This window comes from Panthera uncia, chromosome B4 (assembly GCF_023721935.1).
Source record: "Panthera uncia isolate 11264 chromosome B4, Puncia_PCG_1.0, whole genome shotgun sequence".
Classification (NCBI taxonomy): domain Eukaryota; kingdom Metazoa; phylum Chordata; class Mammalia; order Carnivora; family Felidae; genus Panthera; species Panthera uncia.
This window is the reverse complement of record NC_064809.1, coordinates 108,922,406-108,941,069: the sequence shown is the minus strand read 5'-3', so window position 1 is coordinate 108,941,069 and position 18,664 is coordinate 108,922,406. Positions and strand designations below refer to the sequence as shown.

The window sequence follows — 18,664 nt, the reverse complement described above, 5'->3', positions numbered from 1 at the left end:
AATGGTTCAGGGAAAGAAAAAAAACAACTGTGTGTGTGTGTGTGTGTGTGTGTGCGCGCGCGCACGCACTTATGTGAGCATGCAAGCTCGTTCATGTATACAGAGTGAGTACAAGTGAGTGTAAGAGTAAATTATAAACCAAGTGGAGCAAAATATTAACAACAAGTAGATCTGGCAAAGGGTAGGGTTGCTGGGTGGCTCAGTCAGATGAGCCTCCTACTCTTGATTTCAGCTCAGGTCATGATCCCGGGATTGTGGGATTGAGCCCTGCCCCAGGCTCCTGTTGAACAGGGAGACTGCTTAAGATTCTGTCTTTCTCCCTCTGTCCCTCCCCACTGCTTGCTCTCTCTCTCTCTCAAAAATAAAATTAAATTAAAAAAAAAGATCTGGCAAAGGGTATATTAATGTTCTTTATACTATTCTTATGTTTCCTCTTAAGTGTGAAATTATCTTCACATAAACATTTTTAAAAAATCATCATTCTCAGCTCTCTCAGGAAAAGCATTCAGTCTTCATGACACAGATGTTAAGTAACTTTCCCAGTTATCCTGAGAGTTAGAGACAGAACTACTCCTAGTCCCGAGGGCCTGTGTTATGCTGCTATCTTCTAGTAAATAGTCATTGAGCTCCAGCCAGATGCAGGGACCAGTAATCCTGACTTGTGGCTGCATAGAACACAGCCAAGCTTGCACATTAGTGATGTAGCTTTGAGTTACTTTAAAAAATATTTTTTTCCATGACCTGGTCAGGCTTAAAAACCTCCAGCCCCTCTGTTACCTGGACATCGTGTTACTAGATATCCTGTTCCATTGTAATGAGACGTGCCTACATTCACATTTTAACAATCAGTGGTTTGTTCTTCTCTTTCTTCATAGCTACTGCTTCTTGGGATACGTTCCTCATGCTATGGAATTGCAAGCCACAAGCTAGAGCTTTCAGATATGTGGGTCACAAGGATGTGGTAACCAGCGTGCAGTTTTCCCCACTTGGAAACTTACTGGCATCTGCTTCAAGAGACAGAACCATTAGACTCTGGATTCCTGATAAGTAAGAGAAACAAAGTAACCTGATATACTCTGGATTTAGGCATGTGAAAGAAAATAAGCCTGGCTGTTCCTTCTGCACTGATCTAGAATGCCTGAACCCCCAGTTGCCTGCGCTGTTCTTAGTCTGAGTCACACGCAAGATGTACTGCCCTCGTCATAAAGTTAGCAAACTGTTTCATACCATTTTTTCCTCATCTTTAACTCTGAATTATCTCTTCTATTTGAAACCTATTTCTTTTTTTTTTTTTTTTTTATAATTTTTTTTTTCAATGTTTATTTATTTTTGGGACAGAGAGAGACAGAGCATGAACGGGGGAGGGACAGAGAGAGAGGGAGACACAGAATCGGAAACAGGCTCCAGGCTCTGAGCCATCAGCCCAGAGCCTGATGCGGGGCTCGAACTCACAGACTGCGAGATCGTGACCTGGCTGAAGTCGGACGCTTAACCGACTGCACCACCCAGGCGCCCCGAAACCTATTTCTAACCATGGAAATATGCTTTAGGTTTTTTTTGTTTTTGTTTTTTTGGCAGGGGAATGGTTATCAATCCCTTTTATAAATCTGATGTAACCTTCACATTATCTCCCCAGAGAGATACACAATTACATATGTAACTGAAATTTTATAGTTTATTAATCTACTATTGCCAGTTTGTGGATCTTCCGTGGGCCTTTGGATCTCTATTAATCCCTGTGCCAGAACTATTCTTTGATGCATATAATTCATTATTGGGCTCTGGAGTTTTCTTGCTGAAGAAAGTTTCTGAAAGATGTTTAAATCTGATTTGACAAATCATTATGACAAATCTCTCTATACGAGGCTTTTTAAATCCTAGCTGATAGCTTGTCTATTTTAAGCCATTATGGAGCCATGATATTTTAAAAAGCTTTTGAACTTTTTTTTTGAACTCTTAATTATATGTTTTCAAACACACATGAACATAGAACAAATAGCACAACACTCCCTTCCCTCATACTCATCAACCAGATCCAACAGCTATCAGTTGTTTCACCCATCCTCCCCGCCCCCCTTTTTAGCTAGATTATTTTTAGAACAAATCCCACACATCATATCATATCCCCCAGTAAATATCTTAGAGAATAAGCATTTGAGCATTTTCCTTGGGTCTTTTGTGGCAGGATTTGATTTGTGGTATGTGACTGAACAGGCTCAGGCACTCCCAAATGAAAGTTCATGGGGCATCTTCATGGCAGTGGACACTTTTTTTTTTTTTTTTTTTGCCACCACCCAAGAGAATCTCCATGCTGAGAAATCTGAACATCACCCTAATGGTAGCACAAACTACTGAAGAGAAGTGACATGTCGTAATGACACTGTGGTGGCAATGTAGAAGGGAACTAGGAGGGAGGGAGACTGGTTTGGGGTCCAAAAGGGAAAATGTTTTCTAAAATCCTTAACTTTGGGGATTTAGGGCTAGTGGTTTTGCTGTCTTCAGCACATCACAACTTCAGGCTCCCAGTACTAATTCTAGGAACTCTCAGTGAACAAACTGTACAAGGGTAGATGAGCCAAAAGCACACTGAGTCATTATTTGTAGTGGCTGATCCCAGTGCGACAGTTAGGCTTATGGAGATGTCTCTGTTTCCTCTTTCTAAATCAAATCACACGGGGCCAGGGCAATCGTGGATTGTGGCAGTGGGATGGAAGCTGGTATATCACTTATTGCGGTTTAACAATCCTCAAAACTTAGCTTAATACAATAACTGTCATTTCTCATAATTTTGTGGGTTGTCTGGGTGATTCTTGTGCCCCATTTGATGTTGGCTTTACTCATGCAACTAATTAAGCACCTCACTCATGTACCTGGGGCCTGGTGCTGGTTATTGACTGGGGCATCCAGTCTTCCAGTGGCCTCTCTCCAGCAGGATAAGGACTTCTGACCATGTGCCAGCCGGGTTCTAGGACAGTAAAAATGGAAGCTGCTAGGCCCTTTGAAGGTCTAGGTCTGAAACTTCCACGGGGTCACTTCTGCCTCATGTTATTGGCCAAAGTAAGCCACAGCCAGCCCAGATTCAGAGGGAGGAGAAAGCGGTAGAATCTACCTCCTGGGAGGTGGGGGCGGGCAGTGTGTGTACAGGGATGAGAGGGATGCTGGCAGCTGTGTGTGCAGACATTACGGCTGGTGACTGGCAGGCTGAGGAGGAAGAGTAGGAGCAAGCGTGGAAGCAGTTCCGGCCTGGAGTTCGTCACAGTGGGCAGTCCAGAGAACTTGGGCCGAAAGCGAAGGCAAGTTTGTGGGAGGCAGAGAGCCAATGTCAAGGCAAGGTGGGGAACTGCTAACCAGTTAAACAGCTGCACAACAAACACAAGGCACTCCTTTCGTGGGTTTTTATATCCGGTTGAGACCGGATCCAGGGGTTGGACTAGGCTGTAGCCGAGAAGAAAACCCCTGAGAAAGAAGGCAAGCAGGATAGGTTGCTGGAGTGTGGACTGTCTCCTGGCTTCCCAGTCACAGCAGATGCCAGTCTTGTCTTTGTTTTCTCTAGGCCGTGTTCTTGAATTCAGGCCAAACTCTCCTCCTAACTGCTACTCCTAGAACTTCCCCTTAAAACCTCACTGAACCAGGCTCTGAATGCTCCATCCCATTTCTTTAAATATCAATTTTTGTTTTTCCTGGAGTAATATATATCAGGTGATGGAGATTTATTACCAGGTCACTTTTGCCTTCTACAGACCACTGGAGGGATAAGCCAGGATGGATCTAGTAACCTTTAAGTAGTGACTCTCACCAGTGGAATTCAACAAAATGTATCTAGTTTTTTTTATATGCCTGATATTGTGCTAGGGGCTGATCTTTAAAAAAAAAAAAAAAAATTAATGTTTATTTATTTTTGAGAGAGGCAGAGACAGAATGCAAGTGGGTTAAGGGCAGAGAGAGAGGGAGACACAGAATCCAAAGCAGGCTCCAGGCTCCGAGCTGTCAGCATAGAGCCTGATGCAGGGCTCGAACACATGAGCTGTGAGATCATGACCTGAGCTGAAGTCAGATGCTCAACCGACTGAGCTACCCAGGCACCCCTAAAAAAATTTTTTTTAATGTTTATTCATTTTTGAGAGAGAGAGAGAGAGAGAGAGAGAGAGAGAGAAACAGAGAGAGAGGGAGACACAGAATCTGAAGCAGGCTCTAGGCTCTGAACTGTCAGCACAGAGCCCCGTGAGGGGCTCAAACCCATGAGTGGTAAGATCATGACCTGAGCTGAAGTCGGCCACCCAACCGACTGAGCCACCCAGGTTCCCCACCCCCCCCTTTTTAAAATTAATTAATTTTTTTAATGTTTGGTGCTGGTCTTATAGGGATAAATAAATCATCATTCCTGTCCTCAAAAAAACTCACAGCTTAATAGAAGGGAAAGAGGTCTATTTTTTTTTTAAGTACTGTATAATGTAATAAGCAAAATAGATGTAGCAGATAAGGAGCAATTAAGCCTGCCTGGGTTGCTCAAGGAGGTTAGGGTGGGGGAACTAATCCAGGGTGAGAAAAAGCAGGAAGTGCAAAGCCAGAGGTGTGTTTGAAGCTCTGGGACTGTTCTGAGTCCAAAGTTCAGTGTAACAGCCGGATGCCTTGTGGAAGAACTTGGTCACTGTACCTTTTCTTGGAAGGTAGCCCGTGACACATTTACACTGAGATTTACATGCTTAGAATATGCTTTTAGCGAGGGAATAAGAACAGTATGTAGGTGACTGGAGGGGATAAACGATTAGAGCAGGGAGACCAGTTAAGAGGCTTTCGCAAAAATCTAGGTAAAGGATACGTAGGGTGTATCTATCTGAATGTAAGCAGAGCTGATGTGGAAGAGGAAGAATTGAAAGGATATCTGGCAAGTGATAGCAGTATTTCTATCACTAAATCGGTTTTGTCGACCTATTGGATGTGGGAGGAGAAGGGAGAGTGGTTGAGTATGATTTCCAGGCTCTGCAAATTCTGTTGCCTGATGTGTTTCAAACAGTTATGTATAAATACAACTTTCTGAATGGCGAAAAAAATTGCTAAGTGGATGTAGTATAAAGTGAAGTATCTGGGGGAACTTTGGAGTCCTGACACAAGTAGTATTTCCCAGATGCCACCTTTGAACTCCAGGGTGTCTGCTAGCCTGCCCCTGACTATTTTAACTTTTTTTTTTTTTCTGGTGTTTCTCCTTAAATGCCACACATTATTTTCTCCATCTTTTCCTATTCTCCTTTTCCCATCCTAGCCAAGAAAAAAAAAAAAAAAAAAAAAAAAAACAGCAGCAGCAGCTGAAATTTCAAAGTATTGAGAATTGGAATACAGTTGTTACCATTTGTCCTTTGTTTTGCATGTGGGTGTAAGATTGGGCCCTGGGTGAGCAAGGCCTTGGATATGCCCCAGGGGTCTGCGTTCTCATTGCTGGTAGGTGGAAACTCCGGTGAGTCAGAGAGTGAGATTACCTAGAGACGTTCTGTAAAGGGGGAAATGGCAGAAGGGATGTCTCTTCCTTCCCAGCCCAGACTGCCGGTCCACACAACTTCCACGTGACCCCAGTTTGAAAACACTTCCTTCACTAAGTTGATCTTAGCTTTTCTAGGTTGCAGGTTTCTTAAACTGTTTACTGCTATTTCTAGAGGAACAACAGGAACTTAAAATTCATGGTAGAGATTTGTCCAAAATATTGTTTCTGTAGCTTCTAATTAAAACAAAAACACCAAGTGCATTTCTGGGTGGGACCATGAGGGTCTTTTCTTGTTAAGTATCAGTTGTGACTTCAGTGAATGAAACTAGCTTTAAAAAGGGTTGATGAAGAAACTTTTCATACTTTCATCAGTTCTTTTACAGGAGTTAAACTGTTTTAAATGTTTCAAAGACTGTATACTGATTAGATATTGATTATACCTAAATCAAGTTTTATAAATATTACACTGTTTATTTCCAGGAGAGGAAAATCCTCTGAATTTAAAGCTCATACAGCTCCAGTTCGAAGTATAGACTTTTCAGCCGATGGCCAGTTTCTAGCTACAGCTTCTGAAGACAAATCTATCAAAGTTTGGAACATGTATCGCCAGCGTTTCTTGTATTCCTTGTACCGACATACCCACTGGGTACGCTGTGCCAAGTAAGTGTGAAGTTTCCTAATGAGATTTCCGCATTTTCTTTTTCCTGCTATGGTCTGTGTTTACCTCCCAACCCCCAGAAAAGGAGATCAAGGACAAATTCATTCATTCTTTCATTCAGCAAGTATTTGTCATGTGCCTGCCACGTGCTGGGAATAATAGTAAGCAAAACAGTCAAAACCCCCTACTGTCATGAGCTTCCATTCTAGAAAGGGGAGCTAGATAATAAACAGGTAGGAAAATGAGACAATAGGTCAGATGGTGGTAAGTGCCGTGGAGAAAAAAACAGCTGGATTGGAAGAGGGCTGCAATTTTAAACAGCAACTGCCTCACAAAGACAAGGTGGCCTTTAAGCAAAGATCTAACAGAGGGCAGGGGGTGAGGCTTGCATATGTTTGGGAAAGGCCTGTCTCAGAGGAAACCAGTACAGAAGCCCTGGGGTGGGAGCTGGTGGCTGTTTGAAGACCGGCAAGGAGGCTGGTGTGGAGGAGAGTGTGGGGAAGGAACAGGAGCGCCGGGGAGGGAGGCTGCAGCTGGGTCGGGAACAGCTGATGGATGTTCTGAGCGACAGGAGATGCCACTGGAGCATGTGCATCTCTCTGAATAACATTTTAATGCGATAGTTCCGACTGCTGTGCGGAGAAAAGCTGTCAAAGTCAGGGCAGAAGCAGGGGATGTCGTTAGGAGGCTGTGTGCAGTAGCTCAAATCCAGCTTGGACCAGGGCGTTGGCAGTGGAGATTTCGAGAAGTGGTCGGATTCCACCTGCCATTTGCAGATACAACCAACATACTTGCTGTTACATTGGATGTGACAGGGAAGGAGGAACTAAGAGTGACTCCACAATCTGGCAATCTATTGGGACAAGTACTATTGTGTTAGAATGTCAACTAACAGCCATGGAGCCCTTTCTATTTCCAAGAGACACCGCCTAAGTACTTAAAATAATTCCCTATCAGAACTGCCCTGGGAGAGTAGGGCTATTGTGTGGGTTTTTTTATTATTATTGTTTAAAAATTTTTTTTTTAGGGCTATTGTTTTTTTCCCCTGTTTTGCAGCTGAAGGAAATGAGTTTCAGAGTTCAAGTTAGAACTTGTCTATTTGAAAGTGATAGAAGCCCAAAGAAATTATTTCTCTCCTCTCCAAGTTGTTAATTGGCTGATGTTTGGTGACCTTGGAGTAGAGAACCAGGGGCTGCAGGCCTCGAGAGAGACTGTCTACATGCCGGCTCTACTCTCTCAAATGCCCTGGTGGTGAGGTCACTGCCAGCTCTAAGCCGAAGTCCTCATAGCTTTGCGACTGGACAGGAAAATCTCCTACCTCCAGTTAGAAAAGAACTATGGGCAACTCTCAGCTTGGATCCCGTGCCCATCCCTTCACCAGGGAGTAAGATACTGTGGTTGTCACAGGTTAGCCAGGCACCTGACAGAGACCAGTCATCCCAGTCTGAGGGGTGAGAGGGCATACCAACCATGTGTTCTGGTGGTGGACAGAGAGGACAGCTCTTAAAAGAAGGGGGCTGGCATCGACGTGGTCCCTGGGGGGAAATCTGTGCAGGCTGCAGCCAGCCGACCGTGTGCACACTGTATGAAACAATGTGCCAGGCATCTTCAGCTCTGACGTGGTGGAGTGGTAGTGGGAGCCTCGCTCTGTCTTGCCTTCTGTCCCGTGCTGCTGTCATCATGCTCTTAGTGGGACATTATTGTTCAGGTGCTGATTATAATCTATGGTAGTGAGTCTAAGAAGAAGACAGAAGGTTCTACTTTTAGCCAATAGTTTTCTTCTTCTAGAGTTGTCAGCTACTTTTGACTCTGGCCAAAAGAAATACAGAAAGTATTATTTCTATATATGCCTTATAGCTGTGTGGTCAAGAACATGGACCTGGGACCTAAATATATAGGTTAAAATTCCAGCCCCAGCACTTACCAGCTCTGTGACCTTTGGGAAAATTACCTAACTTCTCAGTGCCTTAGTTTTCTTACCTGTAAAATTAGGCTGATGATAATAGTAACCTGCCACACAAGTTGTCATGCTATTTAAATGAGTACATATACATAAAGCATTTAGAATCATGCCTCCCATGGAGTAACCACTAGACAAATCTTAACCATCATCCTCATCCTCATTGGACATCTCAATCTTGTTTTGTTTTTAAAGCTATTATATAACTTGAGTTGATAATTTTTTCCCACCTAAGGAGGTGACATATGTGAAGGTCCCAAGAGGCTGGTCAGATCACTTGTATTTATTTATTAAGTGATGTACACAGAGATCTATCATCTAGTGGGTCAATCCCAGAGAGCAGACAGAGGCACAAAAAGCTAAGCCAAGTACTGGGAGTCATTATTTAGCCCCCACTAGGACTGACTCTGGAGATGTTTGGCAAAGACACTGGTTTTTGTTACCTTTATCAGGTGGCTCATCAAAAGCAAAACCATTGAATGATAGCCATTATTTATCCAATGGGTCCCTATGTGTCTGTTTTCTTCCTGAAATAATTTAAGGTGGTTTATAATAAATGCCATACAACTAGAGGGAATGAAGAGACATTTCGACGTAGAACCATGTCACCTTGGGTAGTGCAAATTTGGCAGGTTTAGCCTGAGTTTCCTGCAACCAAGGGATTGATGGAATGATGGTGGCTGACATGTCTTCATGTTTTTAAACAAAAAGGAATCCCGACAAGTTGTTCAGATAAGAGAAAATTTTTCCTGTAGAAGATTCTAGGAGATATTTTATTCCTTGTCCTTGTACCGAAGCATATATGTATAATATAAATGCTAAAGAAGGGGCGCCTGGGTGGCTCAGTCGATTGAGCGTCTGACTTCAGCTCAGGTCATGATCTCCCGGTTTGTGAGTTTGAGCTCCACCCCACCCCACCCCCTTCGGACTCACTGCTCTCAGACTGTCAGTGCAGAGTCTGCTTCGGATCCTCTATGCCCCTCCCCTGCTTGCGCTCTCCAGTTTTTTTAAAATAAATGTTTTTTAAACATTTAACATAAAAATAAATAAATGTTTTTGAAAATGCCTAAGAAAAGGTATTGCTACTGTAAGACAGAGGAATGTATAAAAGGTTGAAAAGATCACCAATAATATAAAATTTTGGTCTTCAAAATATTCCTTTTATTTTTTTTTTTTGGTCAGTCCTTCAAAGTTTTTATTCTTTTTTGTTTGTTTTGGGTTTTTTTTTGTTCCTGCTTTGTACCACATATCTGTGCTGCGTGTCAAGTAGGTAGAAATGAGAACTGCAGTCTTAGCCTCAAGGAGCTTTTCTGTTTTATGGTTCAATGGAAACAAAACACATACGAAGTAAGTATAAAATGATGTCTCCTATGGGAAGATGACGCACAAAGGGTAAGGGCAGTGGGGCATTGAACTGGACTTGTGTGAGGAAACGCCAAGGAGGACATTGCAGGCCCAGCACTGAGGGACGGACAGGAGAAGAAGAGGCTTGCAGCCGTCTCGTCAGATGGGGACTGGTGGCCAGCCACTCACAGAGGGAAGGAGCAGGAGTAAGCTCTGTGGCCTGGGAAAATGTTTTGTGCTCTGGGAATGTTAAATTTTCAGCTGTTGCCTGGCACAGGAAGTAAAGTGGGATGAGGGAGAGGAAAGGTGGGGAAGGCTCAGGGCCATGGGTGTTTTGAAAAGACTTTGGACTTCATCCTCCAAGTAACACGGAGACACTGGAGGGCTTGGGATCGGGAAGAAGCATGATCGTTCCTGAGCTCTTTGTAAAATGCTCTTACAACCCACAGCATGACTGCTTTAGATGGTCGGCGTGAGATAGGTCAGGATTCACATGCCTGCCACATCGTTACCCTCGGGCGAGTTAGTCCATGGCTCTCAGCCTCAGCGGGAGGTGAGGGTAACCAGGCTTCTCAACTGGACCGTTGTGAGGATGAGAAATACAGTGTTCAGGACTGTGTGACGCCACAAGCCTGCCCTACCTCCCGCTGAGTAACATTAGGGAGAGACTTAGGAACTGGGGAAGGGCCCAGCATTTGGTTTTAAACCTCTCATCAATTAGAGAGGAGAAGACAGTGGTGGAACCCTGCACTTCTGTCTGCTTAGCATCTGTTCTGTTTTCTGGTGACGGTACCCAAGCATTCCCTGAGCTTTCCCTGAGCCCTCCCCTACAGTCCCTCTGTATGTGTATAGGTACTGGTGTGGCCTGATCTCCAGTCCCAGAAGAGGGCATTCAGCTCAGGCTTGCCATCCAGAACAGGGCATCTCCCTCCTACAGGAGTTAGTGAGTCTTGTTAGAACAGCAGGCCTTTCCTCTGAGATTGCTACTTTAAGCTTCTTCTTTTTTTTTTTAGTTTATTTATTTATTTTAATAATCTCTGCACCCCATATGGGGCTCGAACTCATGACCCTGAGATCAGGAGTCTCGTATTCTTCCGACTGAGCCAGCCAGGCGCCCCTTGGGCTTTTTGAAACCTGTGGTTACTGAGGGACACCGTTGGCTAACAGTTGACCTGAGAGTGGTGCTGATTCAGGGGACAGCAGAGCTGTGAGCTTGAGAAAGAAAGAATTGCTATCTGATTACATGGTATGGTTTCTGGATACAGTTATACCTGGTTTTATTAACATGTGTTTGTGTGTGTACATTGTGTGTGTGTGTGTGTGTGTGTGTGAGTGAAATGAGCCTTAACAATTCTCTCACTTTAAAAAAATTTTTTAATGTTTATTTATTTTTGAGAGACAGAAAGAGAGACAGAGTGTGAGCAGAGAAGGGGCAGGGAGAGAGGGAGACACAGAATCCGAAGCAGGCTCCAGGCTCTGAGCTGTCAGCACAGAGTGCGACGCGACAAACTCACGAACTGTGAGATCGTGACCTGAGCCGAAGTCGGGCACTTAACCGACTGGGCATCCAGGCACCCCTCTCTCACTTTTTTTTTTTTTTTTTAAGGGGCACTTTCTGTAAGATTTGATAGCAGAACAGAGTTTGGGAAAAGTGATGTGCACTCAAGACGTCTGTTTTATCTTCACCCCCAGTGCCACAGTCTTAGTTTTAGCATCAGGGGCTCTCGTAGACACTTTTGCAGTAACCTCCTAAATGGTCTTCGTAACTTCAGATTTGCCCCATTCTCCCCCCCCCCCCCCCCCCCCCCCCCCCCCGCCCTGCCACCTCCAAAGAGACCTTTGTGAAATGCAAATCTGGTTGTACTGTTCCTCAGGTTAAAGCTATTGGTGACTGCTTGCCCTGGCTTGTGTGCTCTGCCTTCCTGTCACAACTTTGTCTTTGTCCCCTTCCCCATCCCCTTCTTGCACCTATACTGAGCTCCTGTGTGTGATGCTCTGCTGTGTTCTGTGCCTTTTCCAAGTGCTGCCCGCTGTGCCTGGAATGCCCCCGAATCCACCACCCCTTTCCCCATGCGGCTCTGCAGCTCTCCTTCCAGGAAGTGTTTACGGTTCTCCCAGGCCCCACTTACTACGAGTCCTCTATGCCACTGAATTGTCTTGCTTATGAGGTCCTGTCTGCTTAGGTCTCTCTTCCCTGTTAGACTTTGAATTGTAAGTATTTTGTTCAGATTGTATTCTCTTGACAGGCCCTGTTCGAAATTCTGTAGATACCATAGAAAGCAAAACGAAACTCCCAGTCTCGTGGAGCTCCTTCTACCAAAGGGAGATAGACAATTAAAAAATGTACTAGTGACATGTGCCCTGCAGGAAAATACTGTGGACTCACAAGGTAGAGAGTGATGGGGTTGGCAGGTGCTCTTTTACACACGGCTCAGGGAAGACATCCCTGCTCAGGTGACTCTGAAGGGAGGGAGCTGATGAGGCGGGTGTGAGGCAGAGTCAGACGGTGTGAGAAGCACCACAGTGTCATGATTGGGTGGGGAAGTCTCAGAGGAGTTGTGCAAAAATGTGGGTTGAATGAATCAGTGAGGGGTGTGCAGGTAGTTTTGGTAGGAGTTTTCCAGGGGCTTCTTCAAGGAAGAGTCATTTCTGTGGATTTTTAATATCGAACGTAGGAGGACTGTACATGCATGTTACGAAGGAGAATGTTTATGGGGCTTCACTGTTGTTCCGTTTCGGCCGATCCCTATTCAGATTGACAAATTTGTACTGAGCTTGCCTACTCTTAATGGAATGCCTTTATCTCTCTGGTGCCTTGTGGTTCTGTTCTTTTGTTTTTATCAGTTCTTTTCTTACTGTTTGGCATTAGTGATTCACGTGAAACTCTTCCGAGGTCTCTCTGGAGGAATGTTCTTTGATAAATAATTTGGTTAAATCGAATGGGTAAGGATTTCATCTTCTTGGCAACTTTCCATATGTGTGCTCTACAACATGTTTAGAGATTCTTCCTCATGTGTTTATTGTAATCTTTTTTTCCTTGGCTCATGCTACCGTAGTTAGACAACAGGAGCATTGAGAGGGCCCAACTGACCACTCAGGCCCACTCAGGCCAGCTGACAGTCTGCAGTGTTTGTGCAGCTTCCTGTGAGAACTTAGCCTTGCTAGGGTCAGCCCAGTTCAGGACTTTCTTCCAAAGTTCTGAAGGCCCATTTTCACTTTTTACTCAGAGGTGAGAATGCTCAGGGGGCACTGAGTCATGCTTAATAAACTTAGGAGAGTCTGAAACATAAGCCAGATGCCAATTTATTTATTTATGACAACAACACTAACTTTCAAAGGGACTAGAATGTTTGTCTGTCTCAGTCAGGGCCTTCCTCCTTCACTGACAGAGTCAGAACAAGAGCTCGATGGGCCCTGGAGCGAAAGCAAGAAAGTTTGTTGAAAAAACAAAATCTTGATGGACAGTTTTCTCAGGTTTGAATAGAGCAATGGGGCCATCTCTGCCACATGCACACACCTGCCAAGGAAACTGCATGATCAGCTGGTCGGGCGCCCCCTCCCCCAGGCCAAGCAGGAGACACACTGACGGCTCTTGCCTCTGGCGGTTGCTCGGTGCTTCCTCTCTGGTAACCAGTGCTGCAGTACAGTTGATTGGATTCAGCAGAGAGGCAGTGCCCTGTAGTACAGCTCCCTCGCATGTGATCCTGGGAACACGACTCAATCTCTCCGAGCCTTGCTTGGTCTGCTCTCCTATAAAATGGGTACAAAGAGGTACCTTCCTCATAGAGTCTTCGTGAAAATTAAAGTGAATGAATATAAAGTGTCAGTTCATGTCAGCTATTAACTCCCTGATATTCCATTTTTTTTTTTTTCTTTCTACAGATTTACTGGAGTCATCAATTAGGTTGTGTTCCCAAGTCATTTCGCACATTTGCACACAGTGTTTGGGGTTGCTACCACAAGTAGCTACTATTTATCCATTGGCTGTACTTCATGTATTTAACTATCAGAGGGTAACTTTATTTCTAAATACTTGGGTCTGAAAATCTCTGCCTTTTAATTGGAGAGCTTAACCCATTTATATTTATGTAACTCTTCCTATGCTTAGTTTTAAGTCTACCATCTTACTCTGTGTTTTCTATTTGTCCCATTTGTTTATTTCTTTCTCCCTTTCTTTTGGATTGCTTATTTCTTAGTATCCCATTTTATCTCCTCTTTGGGCTTTTTAGCTTTACTCTTTGTCTTGGGTTTTTGTTTAGTGGTAACCTCTAGGAGTTATAGTCTACATCCTTAATATATCACAGTCTACTTTTGAATTAATGTGTGCAGTTTTATATATAATATTAGAACTTATAAACGTTCTAATGTCAGAACTTACAAAAATTTATCTCCCAATTTCCCAACTCTTAACAGTTTTACATCTGTATATGGTATGAGCTCGCAATTCATTTCTTTTAAATAAGAAACAAAAAAGTCTTTATATTTGCCCTCATATACTTTTCCAGCGCTCTTTAATCTTTTGTGTAAATAGATCCAAGTTTCCACCTGGTATCATTTCCCTTCAACCTAAAAAACTTCAGGTACTATTTCTTGCAGCATGGGTTTCCTGGTGATGAATTCTCTCTTTTTGTTTATCCATTTTGATTTATCTTATCTTATCTTGAGAGAGAGGGAGGGCACAAGTTAGGGAGAGAAAGACTCTTAAGCAGGCTCCATGCCCAGTACAGAGCCTGATGTGGGACTCGATCTCAAAACTGTGAGATTATGACCTGAGCTGAAATCAAGACCCTCAACTGAGCCACTCAGGCATTCCTGTTTATCCTTTTTTCTTTTTTTTTAATAAGTTTTATTCATATATGGAAACTAAACACTACAAAAAAGGGCAATCATGGGCCCTTTGGAATCAGACAACAAACATGATAAAAATTTTTCCAAAAATTCTTATACAATCATTTGTATGAGAAATAGCTATTTTTGATATGCCCTGTTTATCCTTTTTAAATGATATTTTTGCTGAGATGTAGAATTCTAATTTAGTGGATACTTTTTCTTTTAGGACTTAGGGGATGTCCTTTCATTGTCTTCTGCTTTGCATTTTTTCTTTTTTTTCCATGTGAAGGCAGCAGTCATTTTTATTGTTATTCTCCTATATGTAATGCACCTTTTTTTTTTTTTTTATAGCAATCTGACTGTAATGAGCCTACCTATGGTTTTGTATATTTTTCTCATGGTTTATGGAGCTATGTGGATATAAGGGTTGATATTTTTATCACATTTGGTAAATTTTTGTTTATTCTTCATATATCTTTCTGCCCTCATTTCTTTCTCATCTTTTTCTGGGATTCCAAATTCACATATGTTGAATCTTGATATCATCCCATAGTTTTTTGAGGCTTTGCTTATTTTCTCAAATTTTTTTTCTCTTTGCGCTTCAGTTTGTATAGTTTCTATTGGCCTATCTTCAACTTCCCTGGTGTTTCTGTTCCAGCAATGTCTAATCTACTGTAAGCTTACCCATTTCTCTGATGAGATTCCCCATTTGTTTCTTCATTATGTCCATCATTTCCTTTAAATCCTAAACATATTTATAATAATTGTTTAAAGTTCTTGTCTGCTAATTCTAACATCTATGTCCTATCTAGGTCAAGATTCTCTGCTTTTTGTATATCATGTGATTTTTTAAAAATTGTGCGCCCACTTTTTGGGAGGAACACTGGGTCTTGTATGGAAACCAATTTGACACTAAATTTCATATTAAAAAAATAATAATAAAATAAAATTGTGTGCCCAAATATTGCTAAGTGTTTGAGAACATAAAGTACTCTATCATCTCTAAAAAGTGTTGAGTTTTGTTCTGGTAAGCACTTAACTCTTTGATGGCTCAACTAGATTCTCTTGAGGTTTGGATTTAGACTGTTTTAGAGTAGCCTTGACACTTGGGCTATAGTACTAGTGGCCTTTCTGGGGCTGCCACCAAATGTCTGAAGCATTCCGCAAAATCTGCCCAGAACTTGAACATCTCTCAGTTCTATGTAACCTCTGGCATCTTTGTTCAGCTCATAGTCTCCAGTGGTTGTTCTCTGCCAAGCCTTTTTGCCCAGAGCATTAGCAGCTTTGTTTTTGACCAAACTCAAGGGGCCTCAGAGGCAGATTTTTTTTGGTTTCTGCTCTTCATAGCTCCTCTCTCACACCCTGTCTTCAAACTTCCAGCCCTTTAGCCCAGTTCTACATTCTGATTTTTGTTTCCTCTGCTCAGTTGGACTGCTGCTGTCTCCTTGGGCTCTATGTCTTTGTGCCATGGTTTGGAAAATACTCCCGGGTAGAAATCTGGGATAGGTTTGGTGTTCACCTCGTATGCGTTATCTGCCTCTCACGATTCACAACCGTGTGCTGTCTCTTCTCCGGTGCCTAAAAACAGTTGCTTCATATATTTTGCCCAGTTGTATGATTGTTTATCGTAGGAGAATAAGTCTGATAACCATTAATCCCTCTGTCTAAAACTTCTGTCAAAGGAATTTATTGGAGCCTACCAAGCCAGTTTCGGAATTCACATGGGTGAGTTAAATGTGTAAGAATAGCCAACAAAAAAAAAAATGACAAGAAAGAGAATAAGAAGAAACTTGTCCAACCAGCTGTCAGACCACAGTATAAAATTATAGAAATTAGGGGTGCCTGAGTGACTCAGTCGGTTGGGCATCTGACTCTTGATCTTGGCTCAAGTCATGATCTCCTGGTTTGTGATTTCGAACCCTGTATTGGGCTCTGTGTTGGCAGTGTGGAGTCTGTTTGGGATACTGTCGCTCCCTCTCTCTGCCCGCCCCGCCTCCTTGTGCACATGCATGCGCTCTTTCTCTCTCCCTCTCTCTCTCAAAATAAATAAATAAATAAATAAACTTAAATAAAATAAAATTGTAGAAATTAAAATATGGTGATAATTGTATAATATTAGGAAAAAAAGGTCATAGAAAGACTAGAAGCATACCCATGTATGTTTTATGATAGATGATATTTCCAATCAGTGGGGAACTGGATGGACTGTTTAATATAAAGTTAAAACAACTGGATTTCTGTTTGGAAAAATATAAGTGGGATTTCTATTGCATACCATACATTTACCAAATTTGTAGATGAATTAAACAACTAAACATTAAAAATTGTTCAAGTGATACTACTCTTCCTCCTGATATATGAGCAGTGTATTGAAATGAATGTAGAGGGTTAGCAGAGCAATTGTTTTTCCCTTTAGTATTTGAATTTTAAACATACACCGTGGACTTAAGTAATTAAAATTCTGTGTCTGTCTGTGCTTAGTACTTACCATAAGTTTGTTCTTGGAGCCTCGACCTATTCTCTGTGGCATAGAGATGGTGCCTATTCGTGTAGGAGGTGATGAATAACTAGCTATGTTCTTTGGAGTAGTGTCGTTTATGATGATACATTTTAATTCACAGAAATATTTTTAAGATATGCTGTCTATTGGAAAATATATTCATGCTTTTAAAATATAAATTAGTATAGTCTTTTTAGAAATCAATTTGCAAACTATATCAGATGTCTTTGGTGCAGTGACTTCACAACTGGAAATGTATTCTAAATACCCTTTTGTATGCAAAAGAAAAAGCTTTGAATTCAGAGGTATTGCTTTCAGTATAATTTATAATGGTGAGATATTGGAAAGAACCGATTTTCCAAATAAAGAAAACTATTTCAAAAAATTTATACTATTATGTAGCCATTAAAAGGAGAGTATATGCAAGTAATGACATGAAAATGTTCATGTTGGGGTGGGGAGCAAAATTCAGAACTCTAGATTATAATATAAAAGATAAAGTACCTGTCATACGTACAATGGTTAAGTGTGATTTTGAGTGATGGCACTATGGACTGTTTTTTTACTTACTGTACTTTCCTTTTTTTACCATTAAATTTTTCTTTAATGACCAATGAAGAAAACATTGATCATTATATATATGTTATCTTTTTTTAGTGGCAAAGAAATTTTCTAATAGGTAAAATTATTATAGCCCTGTATTTTTTAAAATAATGTATATTCTTGGATAATGTGTGCTTTTTTATAGTGTCCTCAATCAAAAATAAGTAGAGGCTATTGAGCCAACTTGTCCAACATTATTGCTCTTCCAGGATTAATTTTTAGGAGAAAAGTCTACCTTTAATTTTCAGTTGTTGTAGTGTTACAAGTGATCTTTGACCATCTGAATTGCAGAGATTTTTCTTTGTAGTGGCAAGAGATATATACATATAATACATATATGTATGTGTGTATGTATGTATATAATCGACCTTACCATTTTAACCATTTTAAAACATACAGTTAGATGTCATTAGGTATATTCATGCTGTGTAACAAACTGTAGCTTTTAAACAGCAGCTTTCATTGGCTCTAATATTTAGACCCAAATATCTTAAACAAATTTTTTAACTGTCTTAAATGTTTCCTAGGGACCTACTCCGTGCCATGCACGGTGTCTGGGGATGCAACAGTGAACAAGACAGACATGGTTTCTGTCTTCTTGGAGCTTACATGTGTTGGGGAAGTAAACAGAATGCTTGATTGCAAGGATGACCTAAGTATGAACCGGAGCTACTCTAAGACCACATGCTGAGGAACTAACCTACTGGGGGTCAGGGGGTGGCAGACTGGAAGCCTTCCTGAGGAAGTGACACTGAGCAGAGACTTGCAGGATGAGTAAAATCTTCTTATGTATTTTAAACTAGATAAAGAGTAGAGGGCAGCATTTGAGGCGCAGGGAACAGCACATGAGGAAATGCCCGAGGCAGGAGCAAGGACCTGAGAGAAGAGGGGTGTGTGCCAGGAAGAGTAGGGTGATAAAGGGACTGGAGGGCAGACCCCAAGGACCTGGTAAGCAGTGGTAAGGATGCTAGGCTTTTCACCAAGGGAAATGCAAAATCATCAAAGGGTTTTAATCAGAGAAATGGGATTCAATGTTTAAAGATCACTTTTGTTGCTTGCAGAGGATAGAAGACATTGGTTCCCACTGTGGTTTGAAGAGACAGGAACTGATGTGTAGAGTGTGGAGGTGTAGAGGAGGAAGAGGCACAAAGCATGACTCCTAGGCTTCTGGCCTGAGGGACTATTTGCTGAGAAACGGAACACTGGAGAAGGACAGTTTAGGGAGGAAGACGATGAGTTCAGATTTGGACAAGCTCAGAGTTGGAGGTGCCTGCAGGATATCCAAGAGGAGAC

At 42.1% G+C, this 18,664-nt stretch overlaps 1 protein-coding gene across 8 annotated transcripts in view; it reads left to right on the top strand.

Moving 5' to 3' along the window:
- Positions 1-18,664, top strand: part of POC1B (POC1 centriolar protein B) — a 95,409-nt gene that overhangs the window by 20,651 nt on the left and 56,094 nt on the right. For all 8 annotated transcript variants that reach the window (XR_007456751.1, XR_007456750.1, XR_007456752.1 and 5 more), the window contains 2 exons: positions 876-1,047; positions 5,957-6,136. Coding sequence is in view for 4 of the 8 variants with exons in the window: in XM_049626065.1 (XP_049482022.1) it covers positions 876-1,047; positions 5,957-6,136 (352 nt within the window). In the remaining 4 variants the exon portion in view is untranslated. The remainder of the gene's footprint in view (positions 1-875; positions 1,048-5,956; positions 6,137-18,664) is intronic.